The 22974-nt window shown below is 46.8% G+C and overlaps 1 protein-coding gene and 1 non-coding gene across 2 annotated transcripts in view; one reads left to right on the forward strand and one right to left on the reverse strand.

Moving 5' to 3' along the window:
- LOXL2 (lysyl oxidase like 2) overlaps positions 1-22974 on the forward strand; it is a 100578-nt gene that overhangs the window by 17096 nt on the left and 60508 nt on the right. Inside the window, exons 2-3 of the mRNA XM_029202472.1 lie at positions 9546-9970; positions 17329-17504. Of these exons, the coding sequence (XP_029058305.1) occupies positions 9616-9970; positions 17329-17504 (531 nt within the window). The 5' untranslated portion in view covers positions 9546-9615. The remainder of the gene's footprint in view (positions 1-9545; positions 9971-17328; positions 17505-22974) is intronic.
- On the reverse strand, positions 20638-20773 carry LOC114884865. The gene has a single exon (XR_003790930.1). It is a non-coding gene; the product is annotated as a small nucleolar RNA SNORA2/SNORA34 family (small nucleolar RNA).

A 22974-nucleotide genomic window follows, 5' to 3' on the forward strand; every position in this document is an offset into this window, starting at 1 on the left:
TGCCCTTACTTCCAACATTGTACAATATGTAAAATTCAACTATTAAAATTCATATCTGGGCTTCCCTGGTGGCACAGTGGTTGAGAGTCCGCCTGCCGATGCAGGGGACGCGGGTTCGTGCCCCGGTCCGGGAAGATCCCACATGCCGTGGAGCAGCTGGGCCCGTGAGCCACGGCCGCTGAGCCTGCGCGTCCGGAGGCTGTGCTCCGCAACGGGAGAGGCCACAACAGTGAGAGGCCCGCGTACCACACACACACACACACACACACACACACAAAAATATATATATATATATATATATATATATATATATATATATAAAACGTCCCTCCTTCTTACCCCTGGCACTGTCTTATGCCCTTATGCTACACTATTTTTTCATTATTCTGAAGCTTTTATCACTATCTAACATATTATTTTACTTATGCACTTTGTTTCTTGTTTATTGTCTGATTTTCTTCTGGATTGTAAGTCACAAATACAGTGATCTTTACTGAAAAAAAAATTCATATCTAGGAATTCCCTGCTAAAACATAAAAGTTCCCCCTCTTCATAGAAAAGTCACAATTTTACTCCTTCATGTGTTAAATTTCTTAATACAATAAATTAGTAAGGAATGGATTTCTCAGCTCGCTTTCCTATGCAATTAGGTCAGAAGGAAAAGGCCGTTTTGATAAGGTGTAACGATTTGAATAGGAATTTATATTTATTCATTCAATTAATATTTGCTGAGTACCTACTGAGAACAAGGCTCGGGGGTTCAGAAGTGGCAGGAAGGAAAGAAGAAAACTAATATGAATGAAGCCATGCTGTGTGCTAGGGATTTCCATGTTATCTCATTTAATCATCACATATACACCTGCAAAGAAGGTTATTTCCATGATCAGAAGAGGAAATCCAGGCTCCAAAAGTACCCCCACATCTGTAGAGCTTGGAAGTGGTAAAGTCAGGATTCAGACCCTTATATTCTGACTCCAAGATACCCAACATCGTCTCTCCAGGGAACCAACGGTGCCAATAGGTACCAGGAGGAAGGGTTGCTGAGGGGCAAGAAGACCCATACAATGGAAGATGAGGGAGCCAAGGGCCTCCTCCATCCACTTCGCTTTTAATAGCCCTTTGACCTGTGATCAAGCAGTAGAGCTTATTTTAAAACCATCCTGAGGATGGGTCTACTTTGAGTTATCCTACCCTGTTACTGTCCAACCGGGTTTTAATAAGCGCCCAACATGTGCCAGGCACCGTGCTAGGCCCAGGGCCCAGCCGAGACCCCCATCGCCAACAGCACCGGCTCCGCGTGAGTGATGTGAGCAGAGAGGGGACATCCGCTCCCACGGAGCCTGGCCTGCTTCAAGGGGAGGCCGCGGGGCCTCAGGCGCCGGCTCCAGGCGGCCGAGTCAGCATGGTCCCCGCTCAGGGACCCTGATCACCCAAAGCGCCCTCGCGGGCTCACGTGTGACACTCACCCTGGGCCGCGTGCGGCCGCCGCCTGGGCTTGAGGACACCCCAGCTCCGCGGCCGCCGGCGCTGGGAAGGGCGGGGAGCAGGGACGCAGAGCGCGGCGGCCGGATCGCGAAGGGGCTGCCAGCCAGGGGCCACTTGCCTGCTCCCGGGAGGGGCGCCGGTCCCCGTCCCCGCAACTGGGGACACCCGGTGGGGCTCGGTTCTAAACCGGGTCATCAGGCTGCCAACAGTCTTGTCACGGGACGCGCTGCAGCGGGGGCCACAAGCAGGGGGACCACCCTGGACGGATTCCCCTCCAGGCCACCCTCGCCCCCCAGCAGCTAGAGTCTCCTGCCGAGAAAGTTCAAGTGCAGAAAGGAAAGTGGAGCCTGGGAGGAGCGGGCGAGGCCTCTGGTCTGCAGCGGGTGGCAGCCCACCGCGGGACAGGAGGTCGGCGGTGGGTGGAGCCTCAGGGCATTTTGCTCTCCATCCTCCGCAGCTCTGCTTTGGACGTTGGCAACTTTTCCCTCCTGAGGGATGGATGGATGCCAATGTGAAAAATGGATGTTACAGTGCAATAAGGAAAAGACATATAATAGTAAGGGGATTTTAAAAAAACACGTAGAGATAATTTCCAAAAAAAAGAAATACAGGTGGCCGATAGAGCCTGAAGAAAAGAAAGGTCAACCTCACTAGTAGCAAAAGAAACGTTGGTTAAAACAAAATACCTCCCCCCCCATATCAGATGGAGAAAGGTCTGAAAGCATGGTCATAGCTAGAATTTTGAGGTTGTGGCGAAATCTACATACTTCAGGCCGACGTGTACCCTAGCACAGTCCTTATGGAGGCAGTTAATATAGTTTTGCAGAAGCGTTCACTTTTTAACAGCCCTTTGACCCAGAAATTTTGCCTTTAGGAATTTATCCCAAGACTGTGGAAAATTTTAGCTACAAGGATATTCATTTCAACTATGTGAACAGCAGTAAAAAATTTACTGGTAAGATTATTCAATCTTATGGTGCATTCATAAGATTGAATACTATGTAATAAAAATCTTGTAAAAGTCAATGAGGCATGATGTTTGCAATATACTGGTAAATGTGAAAAGCAGTTTACAAAAGAGTATGTAGAAAATTATTGTAAGTTTTAAGAGGAAGTATATATGTACAGAAAAAAGGCTGGAAGGGGTGTATACCAGAGTATTGACAATCATTCTCTCCAATAGGGGTATTGCAAATTCTTTTCTACATTTTACTTGTTTGTGTTCTCCAGATTTGTATCACCAAGTTGTATAACTTTTGCAATAAGAAAGAAAAAACCATAAAAGTTATTTTTAAAAAGAAAAGAGAAGCATCTGGGTCTAATATTTTACAATTCCCCAGAGTAGAGAGTAGGAGAAGCCCCACAAAGGAAGCAAAAAATTCAGGAGCACTTTTGTAGGAAAGATTTAAGAGTTGAACACTAGCCATTCATTCCCACAGATTGGAGAGTCCAAGAAGATGGGTGGAGCAGTTTATAGATATGCAAATCCAGAGATTACGATTTCCTCTTAAAAAATTACAGAACCACATACTTTTTCCATTTCTTTTTGAGATGTGAATAGACAATCTGCAGGCCTCTGTAGCTCTCGCGTGAGGGGGAGCTTGGGAGATGGTAAGAAAATGCTGGACTGGGGCTGTTAGAGCACAGAGGTGAAGGTGAAGGACACAGGTCAGCCTGCTGCCCTCGTTCAGAACCTGCCTTGCCACTCAACCAACAGTGCAACCTGAGGCAGCTTGCTGAAACTCTCTGTGCCTTGATAATAATGGTGTTTGCCCCATTAAGTGAATTAATACAGCAGAATGTTGAGAATCCTGTTTTTAAACATTAAATCATGTGTACGTTTTAAAATGTACCCAAGATTTGTTTTAATCAGGTGTGGAAAGACACAGACACAGAAATGACTGTCATGGAGGAAGAAGGTTATAGTCACAGATCCCTAGAATCAAGGAGGCCTGGCACACCATGCAGGGCCACATGAAGAAGCACCAGGGTTGGTCAGAGGCAGGAGTGAGGGGAAAATGTGGGTCAGAGCATCTACTGTGACTGTCACAGTGAGCAGGCTAATCAGGTTAAGGACTGAGTAGTTGAATAATTTCACCTCTCTCTGGGGCATGAGGGCATAGGGACCATCTCTTCTTATCTGGTACCTGGCCTTTGAGTGATTAGGACAGGGGCTTAGTGGCCCAGAGTGTGAGATCTTGAGAATGGAAATAGTTGGGAAGGTATAGCTCTGGACTGATTGGTTTACACATGCAGAGCGCACTTGTGGGTGAGTCCTTTATCATCTCTAAGAATTAACCAGAAAGTGGGTAGCGTAGTTTCTGAGTAGTCGTTCTCCAGAGTCAGCGTAGACCCCAGATATCAAAACGGCAGAAATACAGAAAATAAAAAGGCATGATTCATGCACAGTGCCTGCACAGAGGAGGCACTTTATAATGTCAGCTTCATATTGGTTGTAGGTCTGTCACTCTGTGGGACCTTTGGCAAGTCATGGACTTTCTGTCTTAAATTTCTGCCAGATGAGGATATAGACACTGGCTACAAGAGGAAAAACTTTCCTGAGTTCAAAGTCAGGCCACCTGGCTCAGGTGGTTCCATCCATGAATATTCACTGATTTCCTGTAGGCAAACCGCAGCTAGAACATGAATGCCCTGTCAGTTCCTATTAGAACCATGGCAAGAGCATGTCTGCTTTACCCACATGAGGCCTAATGTGTAGCAGGAGCTCAATGAACGTTTATTGAATGAGTAAATCAATTTGATACTGTGACCTCAATGGAAATGAACAGAAATAGACTTTTTTTCCTTTTACATCATTTCCAAATATTGGGGGATTTAATGGTTATTCTTTTATGATTGGTGTATAGCTTAATTCTACTGTAGTCAGGGAACACATTGTGTGTGATTTCATTAGACGTGGTGAGACTTGCTTTATGACCCAGTTGAGGGTCCATTTGGGTAAATCTTGCCTGTGGACTTGAAGCAAGTCTGTCTTCTGAGTCCAGCTGATAGAAACTTGTCAGTCAGGTCGCATTTCTTTGTCATATTGTTCACTTCTTTAGAACAAGGATTTTTTGTCTGCTTCTCCTGATGAATGGTGTGTAATATCTCCCACTCTGATTACAGATTTGTCGTTTTCTTCCTATTAGTTCTGTCAATATTTATTTCGTACATGTGGAGTCTGCGTATACAAACCGAGAAGAGTTAGTTAATATCTTCCTGATGGACTGACTCTTTCATCATCGTAAGTTTTTGTCTTCAGTAACACGTTTTGTCTTAAAGTTGACTTTATCTTACTTTGTACCAACTTTTTTTGGATGAATGTGTGTGTGGTAAATCTTTTTCCATCCTTTTACTTTAAACCTCTTGGTCTTCCATAGGAAATAGAAAATATTGTTTTGTTAAATCCATCATGACAATCTTTGTCTTTTCATTGCAGTATCATCTAACGAAATTACTGATATATTTGGTTTTAAATCCACCATCTTACTATTTTTTCTATTTGTGACAACTCTTCTATGTTACTTTTTCTCTGCTTTATTGCTCTAATTTTGGATTAATCGGGATTTAAAATAATAATTCCATCGTTTCTCCCCTTTATTGCCATGTTCATTCTACTTTTTTTCTCTTCTTATGCTGATTACATAACGACTACAGTATGCATCTAACTAAGACTATTACGATTTGCTGAAGTCTAATAGAAAAGAGTACTTTCATCACTTCCCAGATAGTGCAAAGACCTTGGAACACTTCCATTTAATCCCCTTCTACCTTTTGTGCTGTTTTCACCATGGTATTTTAATGACACATATATTGTAAACCCCATAAGACATTATTATTTTACACAGTTGATCTTCATTCAGATTTACCTGCATAGCTCCCCCTTCCATTTCCTTCATTCCACATCTAGGATGATTTGTCCTGTGGTCTGAAGAACTCCCTTTAGTATTTTCATCTTGGAAAACTCTGATGACAAAGTCTCTCGACTTTTTGTTTTTTTTAAAAATAAATTTATGTATTTGGCTGCGTTGGGTCTTCGTTGCTGCGCGTGAGCTTTCCCTAGTTGTGGCGAGCAGGGGCTACTCTTCGTTGCGGTGTGCGGGCTTCTCTCACTGCGGTGGCTTCTCTTGTTGCAGAGCATGGGCTCTAGGAGCATGGGCTTCAGTAGTTGTGGCACGTGGGCTCAGTAGTTGTGGTCCACGGGCTCTAGAGCGCAGGCTCAGTAGTTGTGGTACATAGGCTTAGTTGCTCCGCGGCATGAGGGATCTTCCCGAACCAGGGCTCGAACCTCTGTCCCCTGCATTGGCAGGCAGATTCTTAACCACTGCACCACCAGGGAAGTCCTCTCTCCACTTTTGTGAAAACGTTTATTCTCTCCAGGGGGTACAGAATTCTAGGCTGACTTATTTTTTTCAACCCTTCGAAACTGTCATGTGATTATCTTCTTTGTTTCCTTGTTTTTTGTTGAGAGGCCAACTGTTACCCTTACTGCTGCTCCTTTGAAGGTAATACTCCTTTTATACTCCGGCTGCTTGTAAGCTTTCCTATTTGTCTTGGATTTTCCATGGTCTGATTTTGATGTGCCCTGGTATGGTTTTTTTTTGTAAACTGTACTTCTTGGGCTTGTTATCTTTCATCAGTTTCGTATAATTCTTGGCCATTATCTTTTCAAATATTTCTTCCAGACGTCCTCTCTCTCCTCTTTTGGAATTCCAATTATACGGATGTTAGATCTTTCTAACACGTAGAAAGTAACTCTGTCCTAACTTCTAGAGTTTAGCCCTTCAGGGACCCCTATCTGAAAGCCTGGGGCTATTTAACAGGGCCCTTCCTCCTTGGCAGGCTCTGAACTCCAATTTTTTGTGTCCTCAGTCCTGGGAGGATGCCTGAAGTTTTGCTTAGCTTCCCAGCCTGTTGGCAACTGCCTTGGAATTGGCAAATGGCTTAAGGGGAAAAGCAGACACGAGTGTCAGGCTCACCTCGCTGTACTTCCCATCTCTCTGGATTCTTGAGTCCTTGCTGCCTCGATACCTCTCCAGTGTCTTCAGATACATGCTTTTAGTGTTTTACCTACCCTTTCCAGTTGTCCTTGGTGGGAAGGTTTATCTGTTACAAGCTAGTCTGCCGTAGCCAAAAACACATGGTACTGTGTGGAAATGACAAGAGATGGCTTCTGCCCCTGGGACTGAGTGTCCATTAAAGCCTGATATGACACTGGTGTAAAGCACAAGCAGGATGCTATTTTAAAGAGAATCAGAGAAGACATTGATCCTGATTAGGAGCATCTGGGAAGCTTTCCTTGAAGAACAGGAAGGATTGTGACATACACTTTTCGGAGGGAAGGGGAGGCGTGGGGATGGAGCACATTGATCGAGGTGGGAAAACTTAAGCCACTCTAGGCTGATATGATTGGATGGGTGACACGTGAAGGGCTGGAGTCAGGGCAAGGAGAGAAGTGTTGGAACTGAAGCCAGGAACGTAGGTATGTTCCACCTTATAAAGGCATCTGTGTCCCAGGTGGAATTTGGACATTTTTAATACGTGATAGTGGATCATTGATGTTTTGGTAGCTTGGGGTTGACTACTTCTGGCTTTGCCTGCACCAACAGTGCAACTCCGGTGAAGTCTAGCAGAAAAGTCCTCTCTCTCTGCTTCTTGATTTTCTCCCTCGTAGAGTAAGAATCCTCATCCCTGGCTACTCCACCCATGTCTCAAGCTTCTAGTGAGGCAGAGATGAGCTCGTGGATGCCAATGTGCTGGGACAGGAGTGAAACGTGGCCAGGGCGGAGGAGGCGATGAGGGGTCCCTTCAGAGCCACGTACTAGCCTGTCAGGCTGTGGTCTGAAGAGGGCCGTTGCAGGAACCCCACAACTTTCTGGCCTTGTTTGTGAGTCACAGGACGAGGGTGGCTGGATCTCCAGTGAACCAGGAAGTCCTCGGTCCTGACTGCCCCCCGAAGCTGTGGCATCTCTGCCCCCAAACCCAGGATGGGACCAGGCACTGCCTGGCCATCCCGACAGCTGTGGAACTGCCTCTCTCCGAGTTAGATCACCCCTCCCAGGTGTTCTGGCCACTTATCTGGTCCTTCCTTGTTGGTGATGTGCCATGAACTGAGTCATACCATTGGCCTAACCCTCTGTACCTGGTTAATAGAGAACGTATGATGTGTTGCTGTAGCTTTCACCTGCTGGTCCTGGTTTCCTTTGGGGGCCCCATCTTCCAAGTCTACTTCCTCTTCCATGAAATACACCTGCAGTCCTTTAAGACAGTCTTCCTGGCTCTCTGAATTATGGAAGGATCAAGGTACATGAACTAAGTTTTTATTTCCCGCTCTAGGACCTCATCCTGGAATTCGTAGAGGTAGGCTCCACCTGGGTACGGTGACCACAATCTTGAAAATATAAAAATTTAAAATTTTTATTTAGCAAATGCTCCTGTAGGGCTTATTATGTACCATTCATTTAATCCTCATAACAGTTCTGTGAGCTAGATATAAATATCATACCCATTTTATAGATACGAAACATCAAACAGCAGAGAGAAGTTAAGTATTTTGCCCAAGGTCACACAGCTAGTCAGTATCAGAATGAGAATGCAAACCCAGACTGTCTGGCTCCAGAGTCTGTGATTCCCCCTCCCCTTCACTCTGCTGTCCTGCTCTCCCTTGCCTGATGATGGGCCACTCAGCCCCTCTCCTGTTTGGTACAAAGAGCTTTATGCCTCCCTTCTGTGCACAGAGCGGGCTGGACTCAGCCCCCAGCAGCCCCCAGGGACGTAAACTATGTAAAGGGATGGAATTGTCGCCTGGGCATCCTTGGCTTCCCCAAGTGCTAGAGCAGTGCCCCAGGACTGCTCTGTGGGGCTACTCCACAGTTCAGCTAAGGACAGGCCCTGCCTGAGAGCTGTTTAAGGGGCTTTAACTCTGACCTCCTTGTTCAGTGGTCTCAGCCGTCTTGAGGTCCAGAGTATAAAACGTAATGAGATCTGGGGTGTGGGTGGGCAGCACGTCGGGGTGTCTGGAGGCCTGGAGCCTGAAAGCAGAGCTATAGGAAGGCTCAGGTATGTGCGCAGCCCATGAGTAAGTAAAGATGGAGACTCAAAGCCTCGTAGGGTTATTCTCAGCACCCAGAAGATGCCGTTTCCATCCAGGTCAACTAACGTCCAGAGGGAGGAAGGCTACCTTACCTGGGAGTGCCCGAGCCCTCTTCAACATACACTGTCACATCTGCGTTTCTCCAGCCACTCGGTACCTGGAACCAAATCACCTTTTCATTCCATAAACATGTCTTCCAACCTACCATGCTCACTCTGGAGGAGCCAAAGAAGGATGAGAAACAAGTCCTGCCCTTAAGCAGTTTGTAACCTCTTTGGGGATATGAAGGTGTCTGGGAGGGGTGAGGAGAAGGTCTAGATAATAAGCCCGCCTTGGAAGGAAGTCCCTGGGGGCTGCTTCAGTAGCCCACCGGAGGGCGCTCTCTAGGTCCATCCATGTTGCTGCATATGACATTATTCCATTATTTTTTATGGCTGAGTAATACTCCATTGTATATATGTACCACATCTTCTTTATCCATTAATGTACCTAGTCTTTTTTTAAAAACTCTACTCAAATGGGGGCTTCCCTGGTGGTACAGTGGCTAAGACTCCCCGCTCCCAGTGCAGGAGGCCCGGGTCCAATTCCTGGTCAGGGAACTAGATCCCACATGCCGCAACTAAAGACCTCACGTACCGCAGCCTAGATCCCATGTGCCACAACTAAGACCCAGCACAGCTAGATAAATATTTAACAGAACAAAACAAACAAACAAAAAGACTCTACTCAAATGAAGTCTAAGTGTGCTCTGTTTCCTGCCAGGAGTCATCCTGGAAGAAAGCATTTCAAAGATCTGGGAAGGTGGTGGGCAGAGAAGTAGGACTTCCCGGTCCTGTCTAGCTGAAGCATAAGATGGGAGAAGAGAAGAGGTTGGAATCCGGAATGAGCTTTCAATCCTAAGCAAAAGAGTACGACATCACTGGCCGTTTTCCAGATGTCTGTAACCCGAACCTCTTCTCTCTTCCAGGAAACTCCTGCCCATCCCTCCTGAGCGCCAAGTGTCCCCCTCCATCAGGTCTTCCAGCCCGAGGACAGGGATGGAGAGACCCAGAGGCTCCTGCCTTTGCGGCTGTCTGTCTGTGCTCGCCCTCCTGCCCGCCCTGAGCCTGGCGCAGTACGAGAGCTGGCGCCACTACCCCGAGCACTTCCAGCAGCCCGCCCCGGAGTACCACCGGCCTCAGGTGCCCTCCGACGTGGTCAAGATCCAGCTGCGCCTGGCGGGCCAGAAGAGGAAGCACAGCGAGGGCCGGGTGGAGGTGTACTACGATGGCCGGTGGGGCACCGTGTGTGACGATGACTTCTCCATCCACGCTGCCCACGTCGTCTGCCGGGAGCTGGGCTACGTGGAGGCCAAGTCCTGGACCCCCAGCTCTTCCTACGGCAAAGGGGAAGGTAAACCGCTCTGCGCTTGGGAACCGAGCACTGGGGTCACCTGGAGAGCCCGGGCACAGGCTTCTAGGGGGATAGCCTGGCAAACGGAGCTGCAGTTACTGTCAAGTAGCAATTCCTGATAATACGCCATCTGGGCAGCCTCCGTGTCTGTGCTGGAAGGTGGGAGCGGAGGGGTGCCAGGGAGGGGGACAGTGACCACTGGTCCTGCATTGCCCAGGACTTTCCTGGTTTTAGCACACAAAGCCTGGCAGCCTGGGAAACTCCTGGTCCTGGGAAACCAGGCTGGTTAGTGACCTAGGGAGCGGCTGAAGTCAGTCTGTGGTTATCTCTTGAGCCCTGTGCCCTGCCTGGGGCTGCGTCAGCCAGGGGGAGACGGTGCCTTTCTTCCGCCCCCTGGAAGGAGTGCCTTTTGCTCTTTGTCACAAAGGCTGCCCATAGGCTAGTGCCCCCTGACTCTTCCACCCTCCTGTCCCGGTAGAGTTCACACTTTTAATACCAACATGCTGTTCTGGGCTTGGCCAGGACAGGAACCGAGTTGCTTTGGGTTTTTCACTTTGATTGGCTTCTTCTTTCCTCCCTTTTTAAGTCAATACACTGAAAAAAAATTGGGGGGGGGTAATTTTGAGGGAGGGCAGGTGTTAGAGCCCAGAACCTTGGGCTTAGTCCTGTGTCGATCTAACTACCTATATGCTTTGTGGGAAGACATTTATCCTCCTTGCCCTCAGTTTCCTAATCTGGAAGTTAGGCTAAGAACTCTTGAAAATGTCATAGTCTGTGGTCTTAAATAAGAAAGTAGATAAGGGTCAAGGACATTATTTAAAAATAAAATCTGGACTTCCCTGGTGATGCAGTGGTTAAGAATCTGCCTGCCAATGCAGGGGACATGGGTTCGATCCCTGGTCCGGGAAGATCCCATATGCTGCAGAGCAACTGAGCTCGTGCGCCACAGCTACTGAGCCTGTGCTCTAGACCCCGCGAGCCACAACAACTGAAGCACGCATGCCACAACTGCTGAAGCCCCGGTGCCTAGAGCCCGTGCTCCGCAACAAGAGAAGCCACCACAATGAGAAGCCCACGCACCACAATGAAGAGTAGCCCCCGTTCGCCACAACTAGAGAAAGCCTGTGCGCAGCAACAAAGACCCAACGCAGCCATAAATAAGTAAATAAATAAATAAATAAAATAAAATCTCCAGCTGGAGTGCCCCTCCTTGGGTTAGTAAAGCAAAAGCAGCTCCTCCACCTGGCCAAGCAGCTGCACAGGTGTCAGCGTGGGCCTGGCTGCTGGAATCAATCAGAGGTGCCCAAACTCTCATCCTGGATGAACGGATTAGTGCCACGCCAACGGCATAGAATCCCCTGGGGTGCTATCCCATGATGTTCAGAATTAAGGTCTGCGCTGGAATCTAGGACTCTGTAACTTTTGGAAGCCTCCCAAGTGGTTGCACATGTAGCCAAGTTTGGGAGTCACTGAAATAGATCATTGTTATGGTCCCTTCCAACCCTTGCTTTCGGTTATTCTAGAAATTATAGGAGAAGGAAATAGCACCTCATACATGTCTCACCTCTGTGTAATTGAATACGTCTTTTTGGAATAACCGGATCAAGACACGGCAGTTAGAGTAAAATGTTCTCTGAAGTTGGCTCTGGGTTCCTTACTATGACATGAGTAAAAGCAGCACAGATGAGTTAGCATATGCTGTTTTAAAACCCATTTGCTGTCTTTGTTACAAAAACTCTGGACACTTCTCCATCCTTTCACATCTTCCTTTATTCTGCTAGCTGAGTGTTCTGGGGGTAACATCAGATTTATGTTTTCTATTCCAGGCTCTCTAAGCCTAATTATTTTATAACAAGTGTTTTCCAATGACTTTGGGGTTTTTCTAGTGACATCTTTATTTTCTTTCTACCCAAACAAAATTTACCTGTCATCAGGTAAGATGGATATGGTTTTTCCCCATCCCATGTTCACCTGCTCAGGAGCAGCCATGGAGGGGCTGGAGAGGTGAGTTAACCTGGCTCAAACTTTGCCATCCAAGGATGATGAAGGGAGAAAAGTTCACAGGAGTAGAGGGAATTTTCAAGGGAACGATTAAAATCGCGGTCCATGAAGTCCCCACTGGGTAAGTAGGAAGGTACTCCATGGAGCCATTGAAGGACTGGGGAAAGCTGCTAGGATCGATGGGTTGTGGGTTGAGATTGCAGTGCTAGAATGAGTGTGCTAGAAAGATGGAGTTGTAGGTGCAAATGTACAGCAGAAATGTTGAAATGGAGATTGGGGAGGGAGTGCAAAAGTCCGTAATGTCAAGGTCTAAGCTATGACCATGGGATGCTAGCTGATGTAGGGTGGAGGAGAGTCATCGGAGGGAGGAGGTATAGTAACTTAGAGTATTGGAAGGGTCCTCTCTGGGGCTATTGAGACTATCGAGACTTAGGAAAGAAAAAGTACCAAAGAGAGGAAGGGAGAAACTGATGCTAAAATTTTTAACTGTCATGTCTCTAGGACTTTAAGGATTATGCTGTCTATGTAAAGCGGTACTCGGTTTATCATGAGAGATCATGTAAAATGTATTTGAATCTCATCGGCGTCAGTTTAGGATTTTTAACACTGGGTACAAGGGGGTCACTCAGTAAATGTCAATCAACTGATTCAGTTTGATTTGGAAGGCAGCTATGCTCACCGCGATACCACAACGCTGATTCAGATTGACTTTGAAGAATATTAAAAACAGTTGGCATAGTGACCAGTGCCCTGGGGTGTGCTCCGATGGGGTTTAGTCGGCTCTGTGGATGAACTGGAAACACTGTAGGTGAACCTGTGAGAGGCCACCCGCCCAGGAGTGCCACCGTCATCAACTCCTCTGAAGTTCAGGCTGTAGTAATGAAGCTGGGGAGAACATCCATGGACCTTCTAGGTTTTGCAGCCTAGCCTTTCAATAGATTTTTTCTCCCAAAACATCTCTGAGCTCAGAGAAATCATGGGCCCTTTTAGAACGTTCTAGAGGGGACAGCTGCCCCATTTCTCACCTTCTGGATGGCCTCACAGGCACCCGAACCTCAGATGGTTGCTCTCCTTTGCCTGTCCTCAGATCTGAGGTTAGATGCGATTCCCCCTCACTCCCTCGTGTTCTTCAGATCAGAGTGACAAAGCCAGCAGGTGATCACAGTGGGGTCCTGAAGCTCTTAAGTTGAATGATTTCCATTGCCCCAACAGCCCTGGGGAGTACTGGCATCAAAATAGAATTTTATTTATGATGTTTATCCTCCAGGTGATCTGTTAACTTGTTTGTACGTCTCTTCTCCTTTCATCAGGAGAAGGATTTCTTAGACGAAATGAGTGGAAAGAGTAAAATGGAGTGTTGCTTCAGATTGGCATTTTGCATCCAAAGTTTGAGCCCCATCTGTGTCCCTAGTGCCACTTTCCTAGCAGCTCTGAGATGGCACGTACTGAACTGTGCCCGGAAGCACCCCGCATTCCAACAGCAGAACAAGAGCTGGTTGCTTTGGAATCAGAACCGTCTAGTTGTTAGGCATTAAGCGTACAGGAAAAAAAAATATCATGAAATCAGGCCAAATTAGTTTATCATGCCTGCATCTGGGGCTAAGTAGAAATTTACATTTCCACTATCTAAGAAAGTAACTGGTGGGAATGCCTAGAGGGTAGAATTATTGGGGGTGAATTGAAGCTTCTTAAGAAAGCAACTCTTTGGGATAATAGTTCCCATTAGCGCTCCAGGGTGCTAATTTCAAATCTTCCTTATCAAAAAGTAAAGCAGGCCTTGGGGCATCTGTTTTGCAGCTCTTCCTGCTGCTTTTAGCTGTGTGCTGTCCTGTTTCCCATCTCCTTAGCCAGGGTGGTTTCTCTCACTGCAGATGGAATGAGGGCTCTGTTTCTTTTCACCATCTCTGTCCATTCAGCGGCTTTGCTACAGAATGTTCCAAAGAAGAGGCCCCGCTTCAAACGTGGAGGGCCTTTTCCGTTGCTAGTACTTAGCAAGACAAACATTGGTTTGTTGTTGAAACAGCAATCGATTAGGGAGCATATGTTTCAGTGGAGCTTGATGGCTTGGAAACGAGGCCAAACTGAGAAACCAGTTGGAAAACCTCAGCCCAGATGTTTTCAATAAGCCCTTTGTTCCCCTCAGTATGTCTGAGGTGCTCTCCTTTGAGGCCTGAGGAGCCATCTGTTGCAGCAGACATGTCTCAGCGGGGCCTCGAAGTCAGGAGACTGGCCCCGGGTCCCCTCTGACCTTGAAGAACCTCAGATTCTCCTTGGTTTTCTCATCTTTACAGTGGGAGTGTTTTTTATCTGCTTTTTCCTTGCATCATGGAAACAACAGAATTCATTGTTTTTCTGACTTACTGGAAGGAGGAAGGAGAAAGGGAGGGTGAACACATGCTAGGCACATATGTTAGCTCATTGAATCTCCATGGCGACCTATTTGTTGGTATCATTATTTTCGCTTGAGAATGGGCTTGGTGAAGTAGTTGACCCAGTCACGTGGTGCCCAAGCCTGAGTCAGAGAGAATTTGAACCCAGGTTTTCTGACTCCATTATACTATAGAGCAGGGGTCCCCAACCCCCAGGCCGTGCACTGGTACTGGTCCGTGGCCTCTTAGGAACTGGGCCGCACAGCAGGAGGTGAGCGGCAGGTGAGCGAGTGAAGCTTCATTTGCCGCTCCCCAGCGCTTGCGTTACGGCCTGAACCATCCCCCCCGCCCCCGCCCCAGAAAACTTGTCTTCCACGAAACCAGTCCCTGGTGCCAAAAAGGTTGGGGACCGCAGTACTAGAGTCCTTCTGGAGTCCTGAGAAAAAGGGGAGCTTTGACTTTGTTTCCTTTCATTGCGTAGTAATACTAATAAAACTCACTACTTGAAAACCCTCTAGCACTTAACATTTAAAACAAATTTTAATTGCGGTAAAATGCGCGTAACATAAAACGTGCCATCTTAACCGTTTTTCAATGTACAGTTCAGTAATGTTAAGTACATTCGCACTGCTGTGCAGCCCCTCTCCAGAACACGTTTCATCTTGCAGATCTAAAACTCCATACCCATTAAATAACCGCTCCCCAACTCCCCCTCCCCCAGCCCCTGGTAAACGCCATTCTACTCTCCGTCTCTATGATTTTGACTACTCTCAGTACTTTATATATGTGGATTCGTACAGCATTTGCCTTTTCGGGACTATTTCACTTAGCATAATGAACTCAGGGTTCATCCATGTTGTGGCATGTGTCAGAATGCCGTTCCTTTTTAAGGCTGGATAATATTCCAGTGTATGTATAGGCCACAATTAGTCAATGGACACCTAGGTTGCTTCTACATTTTGGCTATTGTGAATGATGCTGTAATGCATATGGGTGTACTGATATCTCTTTGAGACCCTGCTTTCAATTCTTTTGGATATATACCCAGAAGTGGGAATTGCTGGGTCATATGGTAATTCTATTTTTAATTTTTTGAGGAACCACCGTACTGTGTTCTACAGGGGCTACACCATTTTGATAGGGATAGGGTAAGATAACCCAATAGTTTAAAAATCCCACTGAGAGATCATGGACAGAGAGGGAACTTTGGGAGACCCCTGTAAGTTAATGATCACTCAAGAAAGCAAGCTTGCTTAGCAATAAAACCATGCAATAGAAGCACGAGACAGGCCTCAAGACAATAAAACAATGGTAGGAAAATGACACCTGTATCCTGCCACTGAGGTCAGTTAGTTAACGATTCCTAGGGCTTGTTCCTCTGCACGCACTAAAAACAAAAATACAGGAGAAAGATGACATTCCAAAGTAGAAGACCTGAGATGATTTACCTTATTTTAGCATAGATTGCCACCTTTTTTGCTAATTTCCATAGCGCCATGACAGTCCTGGTTGGGCCACAGAGGGACAAAAAACTCTCCCCCGCCCAATGTGGAGGAGGGAATGATGATGGAAGTCTGATGTCTACCCGAGAATGAGGAAGAAGGTGGTCTTCTACCCCTCCCCACTTTTCCTTTGATTATAAAAATGTAGTTCACCCAGCTCTTGGGGCAGCACTCCCTTGCCTACCTGCTTGTATGTCTCACAAGAGTCCTATATTATTAAATCCACCTCTTACCTATCACTTTGCCTCTTGCTGAATTCCTTCTGTGCCAAGACATAAAGAACCTGAGCTCCACCGAGCCCTGAGACGTGTTCTGTGGTTTCAGGGTTACAGTCCTGCCAACAGTGCACAAGGGTTCCAATTTCTCCACATCCTTGTCAACACTTGTTATTTCCTGTTGTTGTTTTTGTTTTGATAGTAGCCATCCTAATGGGTGTGAGATTGTGTCTCATTGTGGTTAACCCTCTAGCACTTTGCACTCAGAATTCCCCACTTACTGCAAATCAGGTAAATGCACAGGAGGTGAGCAGAGTACCACGGCCTCCCAGGCAGATTGCCCAGCTAGAAACCAGCCCTGCCTTCACCTGACTTCTAGAAACATGAGGAGGAGGCTCTGTGGGTTAGCCTAGCTGGGCCATCTGTGGATGGGAAACATCAGGAAGTGGAAAGAGCACTGAAAGGACCAGGGTTCTGGGTTCAGGAAGGTGGCCTTGCACGATGAGTTGCCTTCTCTGAGCTTGTGCCTTCTCTGAGCTTGTTGCCTTCTCTGAGCTTGTGTCACCATCGTCATCATCGTTACCATTTTTTTTTCTTTTTGCGGTACGCGGGCCTCTCACTGTTGTGGCCTCTTCCGTTGTGGAGCACAGGCTCCGGATGCACAGGCTCAGCGGCCATGGCTCACGGGCCCAGCCGCTCCGCGGCATGTGGGATCCTCCCGGACCGGGGCACGAACCCGTGTCCCCTGCATCGGCAGGCGGACTCTCAACCACTGCGCCACCAGGGAAGTCCCATCGTTACCATTTTTTGAGTAACTATGGACCAATGATAAATTAGGCACGTGTCATGTATTATCTCTAATCTGCACACGCCCCTGTCATTCGAGTGTCATTATTATCCCCACTTTACCGATGAGAAAAGGGAGCTTTGATCAGGATCATACAGCTAAGTGGCTGAGCCAGAATTCCTATCAAACAGCTTAGTATCCAAAGTCCCTGTTCTTCCCATTATACCACGTGCCTTCTGAGCTTAAATCTGATTTCTGCTCTAATCATGTTCAATCTGCCACATCCCTAAATCACATCCCTCTGGCAAGGGAATCCAGATGGTCTAGAATTGTATGCAATATCTCGACGCACTGACCAACTGATGACCACACACAGCTGCCAAACTTAGGGAAAAACTCTCTTTCTGTGTACGCCCTTGGTGCCCCCAAAGACTCAAACCTACTCTGACGTGGAGCTTGGCTTCTCTCTTCTCTGCTTCCTTAGGGCCCATCTGGTTGGACAACGTCTACTGCACCGGCAATGAGGGGACCCTTGCAGCCTGCTCCTCCAATGGCTGGGGTGTCACTGACTGCAAGCACACGGAAGATGTGGGTGTGGTGTGCAGTGACAAAAGAATTCCTGGGTTCAAGTTTGACAATTCGCTGATCAACAACATAGAGGCAAGTCATGTGCTCTTTTTTTTTTAAATTGAAGTGTAGTTGATTTACAGTGTTGTGTTAATTCCTGCTGTACAGCAAAGTGATTCAGTTATACATATATACATTCTTTTGTATATTCTTTTCCATATGGTTTATCACAGGATATTGAATATAGTTCCCTGTGCTCTACAGTAGGACCTTGTCGCTTATCCATCCCATATGTAACAGTTTGCATCTGCTAATCCCAAACTCCCACTCCATCCCTCCCTCACCCTCCCTCTCCCTTGGCAACCACAAGTCTGTGAGTCTGTTTCTGTTTCGTAGGTAGGTTCATTTGTGTCATATTTTAGATTCCACATATAAGTGATATCATATGGTATTTGTCTTTCTCTGTCTGACAAGTTCATGTGCTCTTGATGACTCCTTCATGTGAATGTTTTCCTTCTTCCATGTATCTCACTTCTCACCTATGATTCTGAGAAGTGTGTGTGATCACTTTTGTGGCAGGTGGGGGGACCTAAACCAATATCATTTGGTGCCAGGGCAGTTGAGGAAGGATTTCTGGAGAAGAGGCTGCTATCAGTGGGGAAAGGGCATTCCAGACACAGAGAACGACTTGGACAAAGACACAAAGGTCTGGAGGTGTGAACTGGGGATGAGCAGGTCGGTACCACTCAAGACTGTAATTATGAATGTGGAAATAGTGTGAAATGAAGCTAGAAAGGCCTGTGCTATGTACAGGAGCTTGCCCTTTGGACTAGGAAGGTGTATCAGCTAGCAACGGCAGTGTAACAAATTATCCCACCCCCCTCATATTTTGCAACAAACATGGATTGTCTTGAATAGCTTCTGAGGGTCAGGAATCCAGGAGTGGTCAGCCAGTTCACTCTGCTCAGAACATCTTATGAGGTTGCAGTCATGTTGTCAACTGGAGCTGGGGACTCCTCTCCCAAGTTGACTCCTGTGGTTGTCGGCAGGTTTTTGCTTCCTTCTGGCTGTCAGCTGGAGGCTTCTGGTCCTCTCCACACAACCTCCCAATAGGCTGCTTGAGTGTCCTTAAGACATGGCAGTTGTCTTTCTCTAGAGTGAGTGACTCAAAAGAGAAAGAGAGAGGGAGCAAAACATGGAAGCTGCATCTTTCATAACCTCATCTCGGAAGTGATGGGCCATCATTTCTGCTGTATTCTATTGGTCACTCAGACAAACAGTATACAGTGTGGGAGGAGATTACCCAAGGGTGTGACTACAGAAGGTAGTGGTCATTTGGGGTCATCCTGGGGACTGGTTGCCATAAGACAGTTGTCCCAGATCTAGCTGGGGATGAGAATCACTTTTATTTTATTTTATTTTAAATTTATTTATTTATTTATTTATGGCTGTGTTGGGTCTTCGTTGCTGTGCGCGGGCTTTTCTCTAGTTGCAGTGAGTAGGGGCTACTCTTTGTTGCGGTGCACAGACTTCTCATCGCAGTGGCTTCACTTGTTGTGGAGCACGGGCTCTAAGCGCACAGGCTTCAGTACTTGTGGCACACGGGCTTAGTTGCATGTGGGATCTTCCTGGACCAGGGAACGAACCTGTGTCCCCTGCATTTGCAGGCGGACTCTTAACCACTACGCCACCATGGAAGTCTCCAGAATCACTTTTAAAATGCACTGGCACCTCATCCCAGACCTCCTAAATGAGAGTCTCCCACTATGGGACCAGGTTATTATTTTTAAGCTCTCTCAGATGATTCTGATGTTGCCAGCCTGATCCAAGTCAGCATTTGGGAATGGCAAAAGGGCTCGTGACCCTTCTACATTTATGGCTAAATTTCAGATTGATCTTTTCAACAAGTTCTCCAGCCAGAGAACAAAATGAACAAACATATAATGCAGTCCTCTTGTGTGCAACATATGTGGGGCTTAGGACAGGAAGATGAGGCAGCCAAGACTCCCTCCTCAAGGGGACTCCAACCCCCAAGGGGATGTTGGATCTGCCATGAATCCAGGCCAAGGAGCCTTCACTGTGCTTTAGCCTCCAGCTGACCTCAGGACAAAGGCTGAGGAGAGGTGACTCTTGAAATTGCCCTATTTGGCCTCCAGAGGAAGTTCTCCCCAGACTGTGGTCTTTACATTTTCCTCCCATGACTCAGTCTGTCCCAGTCTTTCTCATGTGCTCCAGGAGCACACTGAGTATGCTGGGAACTGGTCCAAGCCTGCATAATAGTGCGGAAAAGGATTCCCAGCCTTCTCTCCGCTGGCAGCATGAGACCACCTCTAGTTGACACTCTTCAAATGCTGCTGTTTTATTTGGGATAACTAGAAGAGATGGTTGCAGAGTTGATGTACTTTATTTAGTCTTCCAGTTCCTGATGACAGCTTTGCTTTACCATGAAGTTTATAATTTGGAGGGTGGACTTATCCAGTCCAGTTTCACATTTTCCGTCGCCACTCTTTATAACCTCATATGAAATAATTAGCAGCCACTCATATGTATCTCATCTTTCCAATGTTGGAAGCTCCAAAGGGCAGGGCTTACATCTAATTCACCATCATATCCAATAAAAATAATGCTGGCTACCTAACGGGAGCAATATCTCCAATTCCCAAATTTTCTTCTTCCCAGAAATGAAAACCAAAGATCATTATCCACTTGGGTGAAGAATATCCTAGGATAGGGCTTCCCTGGTGGCGCAGTGGTTGGGAGTCCGCCTGCCGATGCAGGGGACACGGGTTTGCGCCCCGGTCCGGGAAGATCCCACATGCCGCGGAGCAGCTGGGCCCGTGAGCCACGGCCACTGAGCCTGCGCGTCCGGAGCCTGTGCTCCGCAATGGGAGAGTCCACAACAGTGAGAGGCCCGCATACCGCAAAAAAAAAAAATAAAAAGAATATCCTAGGATAAAATATCAAATTAAACAGTGATGAGAAATGCGTAGAAGCAAATCATTCCTTCATAGTATTGCCTTGCCTAATAGGACAGTGAACTTATGTGTGACATCTTTGAGGGGTTTTTTTGGCGGTGGGGGGGGTCCATAGAAATTTTTTAGTAGTAATTGGATCTAACAGTATTATAATTCTACTGAACAAGTTAAATCAGGGATCTCTAAATTTTGGTATCCCAGTATTAATCAACTACAAATAAATATTAGCCCATATCTGTCACCAATGACTGAGATGTTTCTTTCTAATGAATTGACCATTACATTTCCGAAGTTCTGAACGGCCAGCAGACCATAGAAAGAGACTTCTTTAGGCTCCTGCTTGAAACCAACAGCTTCAGCAAACTGCTGGCCTTGATTCAAGGCCAAATGTGTGACATTGTTAATGGGCTTTTGCTCATCCTACAACCTCAGGATAATCCACATGGATTGTCAAGCAAAGATCCAGGCTTCTGGGCATGAGAAAGCCACTGATAGCTTGAATCAAAGGAGAGTGGGCCAAAATGTTTGTGGGTTTTGGATTGGGAAAATGAGAAGGCTCATCTGTCACTAGAAAAAAAATAATAATGGTTCTGGCAAAGGACTCTGTGAAGGGGGCACTTCAACAGAGAAATGTTTATGGAGTAGCTCTATGGGCCAGTTCTACTGCTTAGCATTTAAAGGGGAAATAAGATGGGTCATAGAGAAAGCAGAACCTTAATTGGGTGGAATAGGCTGAGAAATGACTGGGAAAATATATGTTGGTGAGAACTTTCTTATTCTGGAAGGGCTGAGATTCTGTGATAGGAAAGCTTAGTATCTGCCTACATTTGTTGGAGGCCTGCTGTACACACATCATGGTCTGGGACACCACCAGGGAAAGTAAACATGACCCTTGTCCTCTAGCCCTTATAACACAAGAAGACAAGATGCATGTCTTGGGGAAAGTTGGAAAATCATTCCAAGGCAAGGAGCCTAGGTCCTAAATGAGTTTACAGTAGCCCAGAGAGGGCTAGCTGAGGGGAGTCTGGTTTAAAGGGCTGGATAACTTCTGCAGCCTCTAAGCTTTGTATTTTCCTAGAAGGCCTCCCTCTTGCTGTCATACGAATCAGACTGGTTACCATGGACCAGACTAGAAGCGTTCCTGTCTAGCCAGGGATGCTGTGGAAGTTTTCAGTTGATGAGTGGTCCCCTGTAATCTCTGCCCTTTGGTATCTGCTAAAAGCAGGTCATCAACAGGCCTAGATCTCAGGGTGTCTGATGAGAACCTTGAAGAGTTACCAGAAGATTCTTCCATCCAGGACTTTGTGGCTCAAGCTCATGCGTACGGGCAGGGTTGGCCCGATGGGTAGGGAGCCACCCAGACCACCTACCAGGAATATTTGTGGGATGTGAGAAGCTTCTCCGAAATACCTCGTGTAATAGCTGTGTCAGTAGCTTAAGTCATGCAATCACTCGTCTTGGCTAGAGAAATGTCCCCTGTTAGATGTGTGTGGACCAGAGGAAGACATGTAGGTTTGGTGGACGTGCAGCTAGGGGGGAGTCGTGACTCATGATACCCAGAACTGCTGATTAATTAGCGTGAACACAGTGGATGGTCTCTACTGGTGTAGCCCAGGGCTCCTCTCTGCCTTTCCACCATGTATCAGAAATTTGCGTGGAGATTAAAATGTATACTGATAATATTTACAGGAGACACAAAAACTAGGAGGGATTGCTGGGATAAAACATCATGGAGTGAGATTCAGAAAAACCTCTGGAGGTTGAAATAATAGACCCAAACTGGAACATGTTAGGGATGAATATAAGGTCCTATATCAAGGTTCATGGGGAGCAGGGAATAGCTAAAGAGTAAAAGCCAGGGAAAGTGACTGAAAGCACTGATTATATTTAAAAGATCCCTGAAGGGAACTGGTTGCCTAAAAGCTCAGTACAAGCCAAAGGTATGGTATGGCTGCTAGAAAAGTGAATGTAAACTGATACACTGGGGGAAGACTTATTTCCCTAAACTCCTTGCTTTTTGGACCAAGAACTAAGTGCAGTTCTGGGGTCACTTCTTAACTGTGTCTCCCGGAGGAGGGACAAGCCGAGTGGAGACAGGTCTGGAAACCACATCATATGAAGAAATAAGGAAGAAAAAGAGATATGGGGGTGGGGGGAGACATGTCCGTCCTCTTCAACTATTGAAGTGCCACCATGGAGAAGAGTGTGATTAATGCTAACTTCCAGAACTAAGATGGATGGGGAGGGATTGGGATGTAGATTTCAGCTCCGTGTGAAAACTCTTTAAGGCTGAGTGATGGGGCTGCACGTTTCAACACAGTCTGAAGACTCTACAACACAGGGCGTGGGGCTTACCTGTTAGAGGTGAGCTCCTTGTCACTGGAGTAGCTCAAGCAGGAACTGGATGGCCTCCTGCCAGGAATATCACAGCCAGATCCCTACATGGGAAGGACACAGGACGAGGTGATTCCCAAGTTCTAAGATCCCTTGTTTCTCTGCATCTATGAAAACGCACCCAGCCCCCACAGGGGGTGCACACTAGCTGGCTATTGGCAGTGCCCACCATTGTGTGAATTGGGGTCATGCAT

Source organism: Monodon monoceros, unplaced genomic scaffold (assembly GCF_005190385.1).
Source record: "Monodon monoceros isolate NGI ecotype Baffin Bay Population unplaced genomic scaffold, NGI_Narwhal_1 Super_Scaffold_5, whole genome shotgun sequence".
NCBI classification, from domain to species: Eukaryota; Metazoa; Chordata; class Mammalia; order Artiodactyla; family Monodontidae; genus Monodon; species Monodon monoceros.